This window comes from Mustela erminea, chromosome 17 (genome assembly GCF_009829155.1).
Source record: "Mustela erminea isolate mMusErm1 chromosome 17, mMusErm1.Pri, whole genome shotgun sequence".
NCBI lineage: Eukaryota > Metazoa > Chordata > Mammalia > Carnivora > Mustelidae > Mustela > Mustela erminea.
The window spans coordinates 21,348,321-21,364,545 of NC_045630.1; the positions used below are offsets into that span (position 1 = coordinate 21,348,321).

The 16,225-nt window shown below is 35.4% G+C and overlaps 1 protein-coding gene across 3 annotated transcripts in view; it reads left to right on the forward strand.

The window, feature by feature from the left end:
* HMCN1 (hemicentin 1) overlaps positions 1-16,225 on the forward strand; it is a 474,548-nt gene that overhangs the window by 172,682 nt on the left and 285,641 nt on the right. For all 3 annotated transcript variants that reach the window (XM_032317251.1, XM_032317250.1, XM_032317254.1), the window contains exons 5-6: positions 11,285-11,456; positions 14,383-14,489. In XM_032317251.1, coding sequence (XP_032173142.1) covers positions 11,285-11,456; positions 14,383-14,489 — 279 coding nt within the window. The remainder of the gene's footprint in view (positions 1-11,284; positions 11,457-14,382; positions 14,490-16,225) is intronic.

The following is a 16,225-nucleotide window of genomic DNA, read 5'->3' on the forward strand; positions in this document are numbered from 1 at the left end:
AGAAAGGTAGACTTAAAAATTTAAGTGTGTATGGAGGACGTCACTTTAAACCAGGACATAATTTGAAAATTGCATAGAGTCAAAATTATGCTTGAAATCCATTCAGTCACTTCTAAATTATTAGGACATAGGCCCTTAGAAGCTCAAAATCTAATTTATTTTTTTTCCTCTCTCCCCTTCTCTCTCCTTTCCTCCTTTTCTCTCTCCCTCCTTACCTTCTTTTTCCTTTTTCCTTCCTCCCTCCCCCTCTCTCTCTTCTTCCCTGGGTCATTTGGAATCTAAGATTTCTTTCAAAGGTAGGAATATGAGGGGTAATGGGCACGCTGTATTATAATCTTACAGTGGCTAGTAGCATGAGGTTTAGGGTTCTTTGCCTTTTTTGGAATCTTATATCTTATATTTACTGGCAATGTGTTACATAGTACAAAATGTAAGTATTTAGAGGTTATAGAAAACATTTAATGAAGTAAAATTTATAAAGTTCTTAGTACAGTGCTTAGCATACAAGTGCTTTTTAAATGGTAGCCATTATAAAATACATACATACATACATACATACATACATACATAAAATGGTAGCTTTCAAAACAACCACACAGGTATGATTTGGAGCCCAGAATAAGTCATCCTCTACAAGCCAACAGAGAAGTCATATGGTCATAAAGTGTTCTGATTCCTCTTTGTAAATATATAAGTTGGTATTATCAGTATTGGGAGTTCAATATATGTATGTCTGCCCCAAAGAAGTAAATCCTCTACCCCAAATTGATTTAGTCTCAGTTGAAATTAAGTTCCTGAACTTAAGAAACTGATCTTAAGCCCTAGTAAATTCTTCTTGGGAATGAATTCTGTATTTGGTGTGGGTTTTTTTTTTTTTTAATATCTTGCTAATTTTCATTTGGTGTTTGTTGTAAGGGACTAATAGGATTTTTACATGTCAAGTAGAAACCAGATGATTTTATATTTTAGCTTCCTTTCAGTAAAATGGGGGTGGGAGCTAGATCAACTACTGTTCTTAGTTGTTATAAATTAAAATTTGCTCTAGTACTTGGGAATACTTTAGCTCATAGTCTCTTCTCTTAGACATTCAATGACTATTAAAAAAACACTTGGAAAGAGTCCATTTACGAAATACAAAATTTCTTTGCAGTGTGAATTATTTTATGCTCTAATTTATCTTGTTTAAGTAAGAATTTCAGATACTTCAGAAAAAATTATTTTTGTTTAGTAATGTAAAAGACTGTTCTGTAGAAGAGACCGTACCTCTCTAAAGTTGTTTTTGAAAATTCTCTTCCTATCTCACTTTGAGAATCTGATGAAACTATGAACCCTCCTCCCATGTATTATGTCCATATACTTATACAATTCTGCATATCTAGTCGAGTGAAAGGCTAACTTTAATAGTACTCAAGTATCTCTTTAATTAGGGTGATTTTTATTACTCAAAAAGAGTTTGAAGTAAGTTTGGACTTTTTCCTGCTTTGCTGTAGCTAGGAGTGAGAACACAGCTACTCTCTATATATATTCACAAAAGCATGTATTTATGTACTTATGTATTTCATAATTTCTTTAGCTTGAATAACTAGGAATAGTTTTATTATTTTTTTTAAAGATTATTTATTTATTTGTCAGAGAGAGAGAGAGAGCGAGTGAGAGTGCACAAGCCAGCAGACTGGCAGGCAGAGGCAGAGAGAGAAGCAGGCTCCCTGCTGAGCAAGGAGCCCAAATAGGGACTGGATCCCAGGCTGCGGAGATCATGACCTGAGCCGAAGGCAGCGGCTTAACCCACTGAGCCACCCAGGCATCCCTCGAGGAAGAGTTTTAATGAGAGAATTGAATTCAGTGAGACTTTTCCATTCTCCAATAGATAGGTATTTAGTAGAGAAAAAAAAAAAAAGAAACAAATAAACAAACCAAAAGACTCAGGCAAACACAAAAGGAATCAATGGGAGACATGAATGAAAAAAAAAAACCAATTTTTTTTTTTTTTTAGTTTCACTAAGGTATAATTGAGAAAACTGTAGGACATATGAAGTATAAATTGTGATGACATGATATACATAGACCTTGTGAAAAGACAGACATCCATCAACTCACAAATTTATCTTTTAAAAAATTATTATTATTAACGTATGTTACTATTTGGTTAGAACATTTAAGTTCTACTCTTTTAGTAAATTTCAATTATATAATACAGTGTTATCAGCATGCTATGACTCCTATGTAGAATCTTAAAAAAGTAGAAGTCACACTTATAAAAGCAGAGAGTAGAAGAGTGGTTTCCAGGTCTGAAGAGTGTGGGAAATAAGGAGAGGTTGGTAAACAGATATGCACCTTCAATTAGAAGATGAATAAGGCCTGTGGGTGTAAGGTATAAAAGTTTATCTTTTATATTTTTACTATTTTAAAGTGTATTTTCTGGCTAAGTTTCCTTCATCATTTGTAACACATTGAAGTTGTGACACATAAGAATTTTATGAAGATAAATTAATGAAATATACTTTGACACTTTCAAATAACCAGCAGGAATGACTTCACTCTTCAAAAATGTCTGAAATGTGCTCTTATTTTTTCAGCTGTTGCACATTAGAGAACTTCCATCATGTTGAAGGTTTGGTAGTTTCATACACATTTTAGGTGTTCATAGAGTTGAAAGTTGAGGGTCACTTTTGTCATCAGTCCTCTGTAGTGTCCCCACTGAACCCAAACTTCCTAGTGCTCTTCCCATTTGGAACCCTTCCTCCAACCTGTATTCTCTCTATGACTTGGGCAAAATTCTCATTCTACCGGAAAGTCTTAAAAAAAAAAAAATCCGACAACCTTATACAAATTATTCCTTATTTTTCATACCTCTAGCACAAGCATTATATAGATTTGTCCTATAAATCACCAGTCATACTCGTTTATGAGTCCTTACTATTAGAAAAGCTCATTGCACGATTTTCCAAAGTAAGTATTAGAAAAAATAATACAAATGGGTGTTATTAGCAAAAGACCTTTTCAGATCTCAAAGGGTGACATCTCAAAGTGATTTGCTAAAATTTGCAAACTGTGAAATTGGGTTGGTCAGCACTGTGTGAGTGTACCCATCCTCAAGAAGAGACTCACATTAACCAAACTCGTAACAGAGTTGTATAAAATCAGAAGGCCAACTCATTCAACTATGATGAGAAATCTAATTGCCATAAGTCTAGAACACTTGTGTGGACACGGCTAGTGCATTCACTCCCTGCAGGCACATATACAAGGGGGGCAGATTATCATCTGAAGGTTTCCTGGAATCAGAACAAGGGAAAATTTGTTCCAAGGCTCTATTCCAAGCCATTATGTATGGATATCCAAGCTCCTTATCACAGGATGATGTATTTCCTCCTTTGTGTAAGTTCTTGGTGGGAAGGAGCTCTAAGGGAAATGTCATGACTTTAAATTCCATGATAATCTGGATCTTTCAACTGAACTCCAGTTCCACAGATCCAACCACCTCCTTTGTACTTCCACTTGGATGTCTAATAAATAGAGGTCTTAAATTTAGCATGCCCAAGCTGAGAGCCTCCACATCCAGCTCATTCCATCACCCTATTAAATCCACTCTCTCTGCAGTTTTCTCAGTCTTGGGTAATGGCAACAGAGAGGAATCAGCCTCAATCCCCATGTCCAGTCCTCAGGATACTTTGTCAAGCCTGACTTCAGTAAGCATCCAGACTGGGTCACATCTCATTGCCCCACTGCTGCAACCCTGATCTGGGTCACTCTGGGTCATCTCTCACCCAGATTATTGCAGTGTTTGTATCTGATCTCCTTGCTTCTCTCCTTGAATTCCGTAGACTCTAATTTCAGCACAAAGGCTGGAGAGATCTTTTTAACACATGTCCTATCATGTAACTCCTGAACTATCAAGGCTTAGATCAAATCTGCTGTCCAAACACAGGAATATGTAGGCTCATAATACTATATACTTACTCTTGAAATGAAAGTGAGTAGCATACCTGTTGTATAATGGGAGTTCTCTGAATTAATGTCTCTGCAGAACACATTTCTTAAAGGGAAATTAGTAAAATGTGCTATTTTGAAGCTTATGTGTATTATTAATACTCAACAATAATAGGAGCAATTGTTTAGATTTCATACCAACCAAGATTTTTTTCCAAAGAAGAATTTTTGATTGATGTTGTTTACTATGACATGGAGATATTTAAAAAACAGACCAACTTTTAGTAAGTTTTATTATTATTTTCCTACAGACAGTACACTTCTTTATTGCCTCCATTTAGGGTGACTGCTGACATTGTCAGCTTTTAGTATACTCTTGGCTTGGACTTTATCCCAGATGTAACTGGGAATCATTAAAACGTTTTGAGTAGAAAAGTGCATCACAGTTTGGGACTATACACTGAGTGTTTGTATTTTCATCTTGCTTACTTATTACTAGAAAGTAAGCTAGTTAATTTGCTTTTAATGTCTGTCCCGTTTATCCAACTAGGTTGTCATGTCTTATAAGGCAGGAAATATGTTTCTATTTCTTTGGTATTCTTTATAATATGCTGTACTATCCTTTATGTTCAGTAGATGTTCAATAAGTACTTGGTGACTCTAAGAATATTCCGAATTATAGGCTCCATGCTATGCTGCTCAGTAGAAATGAACTTGGGCCTTGGGGCAGGGCAAGGGGGGTGAGGAAGAGGCTGTCCTGGTTATCCCAAGGATCAGCTCTGCTCTGGCTAAGAGAGAGATGATCTCTGCCTACCTCTGCTATGACATATATGTATATATCATATAGTATATATCATATAATATGTATCATATGTATATATCTCATATATATACACATATAATGATAGCTTCATCATATGTATATATGTATATACATATGATATATGTATATATCATCATAGATGAAGCCTGCCTCTGCTATTACATAGGGTCTACCACAAAAATGTTGCAAGTCTTTCTCACATCAAATACAATGTAGATTTAAAGACTTTAATATTTACATATAATTTAATTCTTGATAATTTGTTGCCCAATGGTGATAAAAACATACAGCTAATCAGAATACTGTTTTGCTTGCCACTTTTCATTAAAAACACCTGCATTGATTGTTGTTTTTCACTACTTATATTTCTGATTTATTCTTGAAAACTGCCAGTTTTTTCTTTATTATACTTCAGAAGTGTACAAGATTACTGAGATCAAAAGGCCAGCCCTGCTTCTTTCTCATTGTATGACTTACAGACTTTGGGATCTATGCCTCCATTTTTTTTTCCATCTATAGAATGGAGATAGCCATAACTGTGTTGAAGAGTTTTTACAAATTTGTTGGACCTGGCATGTAATAAATACTGTAAAAGTGCTTACTATTATTATTAGTAATGCTACACCAATCTTTTTTGGAATGGGTTCTGATTATTAGATGGGTACATTTACACCTAACTCAGCCTTTTACGTTGCTTTTGCTTTGTTGAATGCATTTTCTGACTAACTTTCTACATTTCTGAACTTGAAAATCTGCATCCAGTGCTACAGAAAAGCATACATGTTGGCTTTTAAATAGGAAAAAACTGACTTAATTTTAGAGGTTACTCCATTGGATTTTTAAATCCCAAGCTAACTATTCAAATAAAGAAAAACTTAAGAGAGCTTGGTGCTCACATTTTAGACCACACATGCAAGTTTGTACCCTATTCAGCTTCTGTGTTGAAAATTCAGCTGAAAATTCACCTGAGAGAGCGTTTGTCACAAATGAATACAGAGCCAAATGCTACCTTTTCACACACTCTTAAGTCTAAAAGTAAAGATCTGCCTTAGAGTTAATTTCTCCTTCACTTTCTACCTCCCTCTTCCCATTCCGCCTCTCTCTCACAAATGTTTATTAGGAATTTATTATACCCCATGTATGGTATTGGCTTCAGGAGATACGGTAGTGACCATGTCTGCCATGCTCTGTACTCTCTCTCATGGGACTTAGAGTTTAGTAGGGAAGAAAAACAATAAAGAATAATAACAAAATACAAATATATGTGTAATTTAATTACAAATTTTGTCTAACACCTTACCGTATTTCTGTTTTTCCAGTGAATGGAGAAAAGATATTCTGGGGAAATTCATTTGGATATAATTAATTACATTAAAAATCCTTCCAACTTGAATCAAAAAGAATAAAATACCTAAGAATAAATTTAACCAAGGAGGTAATAGAAGTATATATTAAAAACTGTAAGACTTTGATTAAATTACAAATAAATAAAATTGGCACAGAATCTGAATAGACATTCTCCCAAAGAAGACATCCTAGTATGTCATACTGGATAACAGCTGTATAGAAAGATGTTCAGTATCACTCATCACCAGGGAAGTGCAAATCAAAACCACTATGAGATTCTACCTCACACCTGTTAGAACGGATCTTACCAAGAGGACTAGAAATAAGATATGGAGAAAAGGGAACCATTGCACTCTTGAGGGGAATGTAGCCCTTATGGAAACTAATGTGGAGGTTCCTCAAAAAATGAAAAGTAGAACTATCATATGATCTGTTGATTCCACTTCTGAGTTTTTATCCAAAAAAAATGAAAACAATAACTTGAAAAGATATATGCACCTCCTTGTTTATTGCAATAGTATTTTCAATAGCCATACATGAAAACAACCTGAATTTCTATAGACAGATGAATGAATAAAGAAGATGTGGTATATATGTACTTGGGAATATCTTTCAGCCATAAAAAGAAGGAAATATTGCCGTTTGTGACATGGATAGACCTTGAGGACCATATTTCATTATGCTAAGTGAAATAAGTCATGTAGAAGACAAATACTGCATGATCTCACTTATAGGAGAAATCTAAAACAAAACCAAAAACAAAACAAAAACTTAACTCATAGCTACAGAGAACAGACTGGTGGTTGCCAAATGTGGAGGGTGGTAGAGGTGAGAGACATGGATGAAGGGGGTCAAAAGGGACAAACTTTTAGTTATAAATAAAGTAAGTCTTGGAGATATAATCATTAATAGTACTGTAGTATATATTTGAGAGTTGCTAAAACAGTGAATCTTAAAACTTCTCATCAATATATCCTGGTTTTGTGCTTTGAAACAGTACTTGCATCTCATTCCAGAGTGGAACAGACATGAACTTAAAAACTTTTAAATACTGATCATTACATAGGATGCAAAATGTTTATACTAAGAGAGTATCTTCAGGAATACAGGGACTTATATAAAATAAAATTATTGAGCTAGAATCTGTCTGGTTAGGTATTTAAAAGGAGTAAGAACTCTTTTGAATATCAGTTTCCTCATCTATAAAATACAGGAGCTGTATTAGATGGTTTCAAAGTCCCTTTGAGTTATAAACTGGACAAATCATTAGAGAAACATTTTTGCATTAAAATTTTTAGTGTATAATTAATGGTTCGTAGTGGTTTAAAACTGTTTTTAGGTTGGTAGAAATGCACCAATCCAAAGATTCTCACATTATTCTGTTCAATTTGTCATTAAAACAGAAAATCATTTCCAGTCTCAGGAGGACATTTCTCATGGTTAGACAATTAAAGATTTTTTTTCTTATATGTGACAATGTAAGAGGCCAGAAACCCCACTAATGGTGATAACGTAGCTTGCAGGGATCTACTTGTATTCATATGCTGGTAAAATCTATATTTTCTAACAAAATGAATTGCATCTGTTTTCAATTTGATTTTTCTTATAAGAAGATAAAAAAGTGATTTTTCAGAAGTCTGTACTGTATCTTTCACAAGTAATGTTATGATACATAATAATCCCTTTGTGAAAGCCTCGTAAATGTTGATGAATTGGAAATGGGATTGAGTAAACCCAAAAGTGGTTATATTCCATTCCATTTGAACAAATTTACCTTAGGAAAATGCGACTAAATTAGAAAGTCTTCCATTTTTATAAGAATGCCTAAAACTTACTGATTTCTGTGCATACCTACTAGACAATGGATAGATATCCAGTGATAGATTATAACCTCCCTGCATGGAGTTTGAAGGAAAGATATATTTGAGGAGCCACCCAGAGATAATACAATGCATTTAAAGAGGATGGAAAAAAAAAAGAAGAAGGATGTGTAAAAAATTTCTTCCATTTCTGTTGCATTTCATTGTTAAACTTGAGGTACTATGCAATTCTTGTTTTCTAATTCTTCTTTTCCTATTCAGTTGAGAATTATTTATAGCCACGTTATGTGTCTTGCCCTTAAAACAAATGTTCTATTCATTTATTCAGTTTTTTCTTGTTCTCTTGCCTCTTTTGTCTCTATGCCAGACATTACCTCAAACTTTATTATCAGTCAAATTTATCAATTGCTTTCTGAGACAATAAGCCAATCTTTCCCATTTCCTTGAGTTAGGCAGCCATGTTCTATGTATAAGAAATAAAAATGTCAACACTCTAATTATTAAAATGTGTTTTATTTGTGGTCAAATATTACAACAAGTCTAATCTCTGCAGCCATATGGACAGATTTGATGACCAGATGATCCATACATTTCTGCTCAATCAAGAACACTGAGAACCCATTTTTCAAATATAGCATCTGTTTCTTTAGACAATTATGTTGATATATGCTTCACTTCATATGTAAAATTCCTGGTGCCTTATCAAGTTAAAATTTGAGGAAGTATATCATTTCATTTTAGAGGTAATTAATTGTAATGAATTTGGTTTTTCTATTCAATTTGTCTATGACACCACTATAAGGTGTTTTTGTTTTTTTGGAAAATACCACTTCAGTGTATTAGTCTTCTGCTTTAACCCCTTCAATAATTTTTCACTGGGGTGTTTAGGATAAAATCCAAAGATCATATCCTGACTTTCTGACAATACATAGTCTGCCCTTGAAACAAGCTTCCAACTTCATGTTCTGCTGCTTCTTCTGAACATTGAAGTAGCCACTTGGCTTCAATCATGTTCCCAACATATTTGGAATCTGTTTTTGTGTGTTTTTTTCCCGTCCTCTCTTCTACCTGGAAGGACTTTGCCTTTCTTTTTTCATTTACAGAATTTTTTTTCCATTTTATTTTATTTTATTTTATTTCTTTTCAGTGTTTATTTGATGTTTATGCATGATTTTTTTCACTTGGCTTTTGAAGCCATTGTTGAAATATTAATTTAGGGGAAGGGAAGGGAATTGAGATATAGTGGGAAGGAAACCTGAATATGTACTATGTGGCAACTATATGATAGGCACTTTATATATGTCATTTCAACAAGGGATCCCTGTTCCCATAATATTCTTTTATCTAAGAAGGCATCACTATTATCATCATTATTATCAACTTCATGCACATTAGTGCATATCCCACTTTCATCATGTGTAGAGCATGTTACCAAGTGGTAACTTGGTATTGGGTATACCAAGATCAAAGAGATGTGGGTGGTTCTTTTTTTTTTATATTTTATTTATTTATTTGACAGAGAGAGATCACAAGTAGGCAGAGAGGCAGGCAGAGAGAGAGAGGAGGAAGCAGGCTCCCTGCTGAGCAGAGAGCCCGATGCGGGACTCGATCCCAGGACCCTGAGATGATGACCTGAGCTGAAGGCAGCAGCTTAACCCACTGAGCCACCCAGGTGCCCCGAGATGTGGGTGGTTCTTGACCCTAAAGAAAAGACAGGAAGATTTATTTTAAACTAAACTAAACTAAACTAATTTATTTTAAAATAAAATAATATATAATAAAATAATAAACATGCAAAAATCTTAGTGAACACTAGTCCAGAGAAGAAGGGAGTTTACTAAATATTGATTAAAATACTTGCTCAGTACCTGGAGAAGTACCTTGAACCATAAACTTTTGTTTTATGAATGAATACAATTGCCTTACTGTTGTTATTTATATGATAATATGTGTTAGCCAATTTCCTCCTTCTAGAGGACATGTGTTAGCCAATTTCCTCCTTCTAGAGGACAAATATCAAGGGATAGTTTTTATGGAGAGTGAAGTTTTTGCACAGTATTTGTTGTTTCCTTAATTGTTTAGTGAGTACTGTTATTGTAATTTTAAAATGTTTTTATTTTGAATAGTTAGGCAATAGCTTAATATTCAGCTCTGTTTAGTGTTTCATGAATAATTACAAGGAAAATTATTCACAATAGGATATAATCTTGAAAGACATATGAACCAGAGATCAGAGGTGGGTTAAAGATTACCATGATTTAGAATTAATTGTAGTAAGTTTGATTAAGCAATATCTATCCAGACATGCTCTATTTGTTTGATGAGAAATTGCATTTGCTGTTGCAGAACACTTCTGAGAACCAGAAATCAGTCTTGTTCACAGTGAGGCATTAACACGTTTTTATAATCCAATTTCTTAATATTTTCCCTAAGACTACTTTTCAAAATACACTACTTGAATTGGTTCTAATCTGAAATATTTTTCTATGATTTAAAAAATACAGGGATCATTTTTCCTATTGTTTTTGGTACTTATTTATTTTATTATAAAAAATGAATATTTTGCTGGTCTTACAATTATTTTTCAATATTTAATATTCTATATATAGTATAATATTCTATATATAATTAATGTATACTATATCCCAATAATTCATAGACCCAATATATTGAAATTGGATTAGATAGCTTGCTAATTATCTTTTAAAAATTGGGTATTAAAAGAAATCCAGAAAGAGAGAATGGTGGGAAAAGGGATCTCACAATATTGGCAATACCATGTTCTTTTTAAAGGTTCTTTCCATTTCTTTTGAAAAATATGAAATGTCTATAATATCTCTGCATACTTTTTAAAATTTTTTAAAATTTATTTTCAGCACAACAGTATTCATTGTTTTTGCACCACACCCAGTGCTCCATGCAATCCGTGCCCTCTCCAATACACCACCTGGTTCCCCCAACCTCCCACCCCCCCGCCCCTTCAAAACCCTCAGATTGTTTTTCAGAGTCCATAGTCTCTCATGGTTCACCTCCCCTTCCAATTTCCCTCAACTCCCTTCTCCTCTCTAACTCCCCTTGTCCTCATAACTGTCTTTTGGACACCACCATCTCAATTTGAATATATTATTGCAAGTAGAAAACCTGACATCTGAGCATGGGTTAAAGTAGCATTTTATTCTGAAGCTGCTACGAGAACTAGAGGTAGGAAATGGTTGCTGTTCACTGTGATGAAAAGAAACCAGGACAGGGAGTGCCTACCTAAATCATGGGACTCACCAAAGCAAAATACCGCATCTAGAAGTCGAGGCTGTGTAAGACTAGAGATGTTCCCGATACCTCTCACACGTCTTCTTTTCTCTTCTAGGTATTAAAATGGGTTGAGGAGGCAGTACAGTCCTCTAAAGTTCACCTCTTATCAACAGATCATTTGGAACAAGCTGTAAACACTTGGAAAATTCCTTTTGATCCCAGCCTAAAAGAGGTTACTGTGTCTCTGAGTGGCCCTTCTCCAGGGATTGAAATTCGCAATCCCTTAGGTGAGATATATCAAACATCATATGATAAAATACAAAAACCATAAAAGGTAAAAGTTTTTTTGTGCACTTATTTATGTCAGGTTAATTCTAACTTTATGAATAATTCAGCAAATGCAAAAGTGACTAGGAAAGATGTTTAAAAAGATGAAACTGTTTTAGTCGTAATTATTAATTGAATTACCATGAGATTTAAATAAACCTGAAACTCCTAATAATTTATATAGATATTGAGTCACTTAATTGTAGCTAAACTGCTCAAAAGGAAAAAAATTAAATTTGAGCCTGAAGTTATATTTTCCTAATTTATGTATGACGAAATATTTCACAGTAACATGTTCTGTAAAATTCAGTATTTTATGTATTTTTAATGAATGACATGAAAAGTCTCCTTTTAAAACAACTGCCTAGTTCATTTTCTTTCTTTTTTTTAAATTTATTTTCAGCATAACAGTATTCATTATTTTTTCACCACACCCAGCGCTCCATGCAATCCGTGCCCTCTATAATACCCACCACCTGGTACCCCAACCTCCTACTCCCCGCCACTTCAAACCCCTCAGATTGTTTTTCAGAGTCCATAGTGTCTCATGATTCACCTCCCCTTCCAATTTACCCCAACTCCCTTCTCCTCTCTAACTCCCCATGTCCTCCATGCTATTTGTTATGCTCCACAAATAAGTGAAACCATATGATAATTGACTCTCTGTGCTTGATTGATTTCACTCAGCATAATCTCTTCCAGTCTCGTCCATGTTGCTACAAAGGTTGGGTATTCATCCTTTCTGATGGAGGCATAATACTCCAGAGTGTATATGGACCACATCTTCCTTATCCACATCTTCCTTATCTGTTGAAGGGCATCTTGGTTCTTTCCACAGTTTGGCGATTGTGGCCATTGCTGCTATAAACATTGTGGAGAAAGGGGAACCCTCTTACATTTTCTTTTTTAAAAAGATTTTATTTATTTATTTGACAGAGAACGTTCAAGGAAGATAGAGAGCACAAGCAGGGGGAGGGCTGAAGTAGGTGGGGTGGGGTGATGTGGGACCCCGACATGGGGCTCCATCCCAGGACCCTGGGGTCATGACCTGAGCTAAGGCATCTGCTTAACCCACTAAGCCACCCAGGTACCCAAACTGCCTAGTTTTTTACCATATCATATTCTTTGTAATATTTAATTTTACAGAAGACAATTAAAGACCACATTCATGCTCTTATTAAAATAATATTTTGGGGTGGTTGGGTGGCTCAGATAGTGAAGCATCTGCCTTTGGCTCAGATCATGATCTCTAGGTCCTGCGATCAAGCCACGCATTGGGCTCCTTGCTCAGTGGGGAGCCTGCTTCTCCCTTTCCCTCTGCCTGCCACTCCTCATGCTTGGTCTCTCTTTTTTTCTCTGTCAAATAAATAAATAAAATATTTTTAAAAAATTTGCTGTAAAAAAAAATTTACTGTTTTTCCAATTACATGTTACAAACCTAAGAATTGGCCCGATTTCATTACTAGTTAATATTCTAATAAGACTTACATTGAAAAGTAATCTAGTAAAGATAAAAACCTCATTTCCCTACTGGTTGCATTTAGAAATATTTTTCTTACCTGTTGATGTTTGCAAAGTATTATTATTTCCATTGTGGTTTTAGTGTGTTACTTTTTTTTTTTAACCTATCTGTGAGGATTTATACATAGAAAGAGGGTAACTAGCTTTCTTATTTATTCAGTCTGAATCTTAGAGAATAGCTAATCCCTAAAAGAATACAGCTAAGGAAATTGTCTTTAAGGCATTCATACTACCAATCAAATTGTAATGTGCAAAACAAGCAAAACCTATCTTTCAAGACTCTTCCAGGTTTAGCCAAATAAATGAATTTGTCCATAGAGGTAGCATTCCCTTCTAATATCCATGCTACCCAGGAAAGAGTTGTGGTTTTCACAATCTGGATAATTAAAAATGCCCATATCCATTACATGATGGTTCTACTACTTAAAAAAGTCATTGACATTGACATTGATATTTTAAAAGTTATGTGACTGTAAAACTTTTGATGCAAACATGGGATTCTTTTTTTTTTTTTTAAGATTTTATTTATTTATTTGACAGAGAGAAATCACAAGTAGACTGAGAGGCAGGCAGAGAGAGAGAGGGAAGCAGGCTCCCTGCTGAGCAGAGAGCCCGATGCGGGACTCGATCCCAGGACCCTGAGATCATGACCTGAGCCGAAGGCAGCGGCTTAACCCACTGAGCCACCCAGGTGCCCCCAAACAAGGGATTCTTATAATTGATTAGTATTTTAACTGTAGAAGTAGTCCATAGGAGAGCCAAGAGTGAAGTCAATAACTAAACTATGGCTTACTTCCAAATTTGCTTTTCCTCTTCTCTAGGTTCCAACTATTAGATACTTGAGATAAATCTCAGGTCAGTAGGAGATGGTATCATGCTACTTCCTTCCACTGCCTCCTTTAAATATGACAATAAAAGCCTTCTCCTGTGCTCGCTGGAAAACAGCTTAACATTCTGTGCTTTGTGCACAAAAAGGCCCAAGGCTCTCATGTTAGTAATACCTTGAGTGATCTCCAAAAAGACATTTATTCTGGTTTACTGTTCTTGCCATCTATTAAATTAGAATGTCTCTAGTGACAGCACCTAACTTCTCAGTAGCCATAATAATTGTTATCTAATTTGGCTTTGGCAAAATGATTAGTCTGTCAATTGTTATTCTTATTTTTACACCAAATCCACACGGCAAATGGTAATCTGATACTCCAGTGTCAATATCCAGAAACCAGAAATTAAACCTATTTTAGATTTAAATAATGTTTTGAGCTAAAGGCACAAATGCCCATCAGGTAACTTATATTAGAAATGTATACAGCTAACACACATAGCTGAAATAAAGATTGTACTTGTTACCTTTATGTCTTTTAGGGAAGCTGATAAAAAAGGGATTTGGCCTGAACGAGCTATTAAATATCCATAACTCTGCCAAGGTGGTGAATGTTAAAGAGCCAGAGGCTGGAGTGTGGACAGTGAAGGTACGATTATCTTACAAAGTCTGTGTATTTTACTTTGTTGTTGGCATGTTTTATAAAGTGTATACAAGTTTATGTATATATCTTCCCTTGCAATCATGGAGAAAGCTTTTACTAAAGAGCAGTATATATAGTGCATTTGTAAAGGTGTTTTGATCCCTTGAATTTGGTAGTATTACGTTTTAGTGGCCATGAAATGCATTGATGTCACTGCAGAGTGCATTTTTTTTTAAAGATTATATTTATTTATTTGACAGACAAGAGATCACAAGTAGGCAGAGAGGCAGGCAGAGAGAGAGGAAGGGAAGCAGGCTCCCTGCTGAGCAGAGAGCCCGATGCGGGGCTTGATCCCAGGACCCTGAGATGATGACCTGAGCCTAAGGCAGAAGTCTTAACCCACTGAGCCACCCAGGCGCCCCTGCAGAGTGCATTTAAATTTCTCAGGTAGTTTTCTGATGATTGAACCTGGAGATTGATTTTATTATACATTCCTACCTCCAGAACAGAAAGAGATAGAGCCTGTAGAGAATAATGGTTAGGGGCATCGACTCTAGTACGGGGCTACCTGGGTTGGATTCTCAGCCCTGCCTCTTAAAAGCCACATTTCCTCAAGACTGTTAAGTTCTCTGTGCCTTGCGTTCCTCCTCACAATGTAGAGATGGCAGTGATAGTTCTTTACTTGGTAGAATTGTGCTGAGAATAAAATTAAGATCTACAAATGAAATACTTAGTAGCATAGTTCCCATTACAAAGGAAGTACTCAAGTTCTGTTGGCTATGGTTATTTGGTGGATCTGCATTCCTAGTTTATTTTAACACCAACTGGTATTTGGATCCTAAAATACACTCAGTAGTGTATGTTCACTGTAAGCCTTGTGTTAGGGTGATATGGAGGAGAGAACATACACCCAGAATTCAGGATACGACATGCTGAAATCCAGTTCTGCTGCAAGTGGTACATGGGACCTACTGGAGTGGATATTTGAGTGACTTGTCCATATTTCCCAGGGTTTTCAGTGTGCTCTGGCCTACTTCCAACTCCCGTATCTGCATTACTGTGCCCAGGAGGATTTTTTTTTTCCCCCAGAACAGAAGAAGGCTGTTCAGCCAGAGAATGAGACCCCTGAGGAACAGTTTTCAGTCTCTACAGGAATAAGCTCCTGTTGTCCGCATGGGAGCAGGGTTAAAAGCACACTTTTGAGGATGCATTTCTTTTCCTGTATCATTTCTCCTCTTCCTATTAGCATCCTTTGTACCTCCAAAATAAACAACGTGCTCTAGAATCCTTCTGGGATAACTCAAATGAAGATACCCTGTGCATCATTTACTCTTGCTATCTCAGCTTCCCTACATTAAAAAAAAAAAAAAAAAGTGAATTCATGGACTCCTGGTTGAAGGGTAGAGCTGTTGTGAAAGTACATTTTACACCACAGCAAGTTGAGGCACCATTTTTGAATGCCAGTTTTTTTTTTTAATTTATGCTTTAATTTCTTTTCAGTGTTCCAGAATGCATTGTTTATGCACCACACTGAATGCCAGTTTTTTTTTGCTTTTTCCTTTTTAAAACAATGCCTGTATTAACTTTCCCAACTTAATGAAAGTTTCCACCGTAACTCCACTCAAGCCCTAGAATATCGGTTCTTTATTCTCAGAACTCTCAGCCTTGTAGGAAAAGTAGAAACTGTATTATGGATGTTTTGGAAGGTGGATATTATGGGGTAAGAGTATAAGTGAAAATAT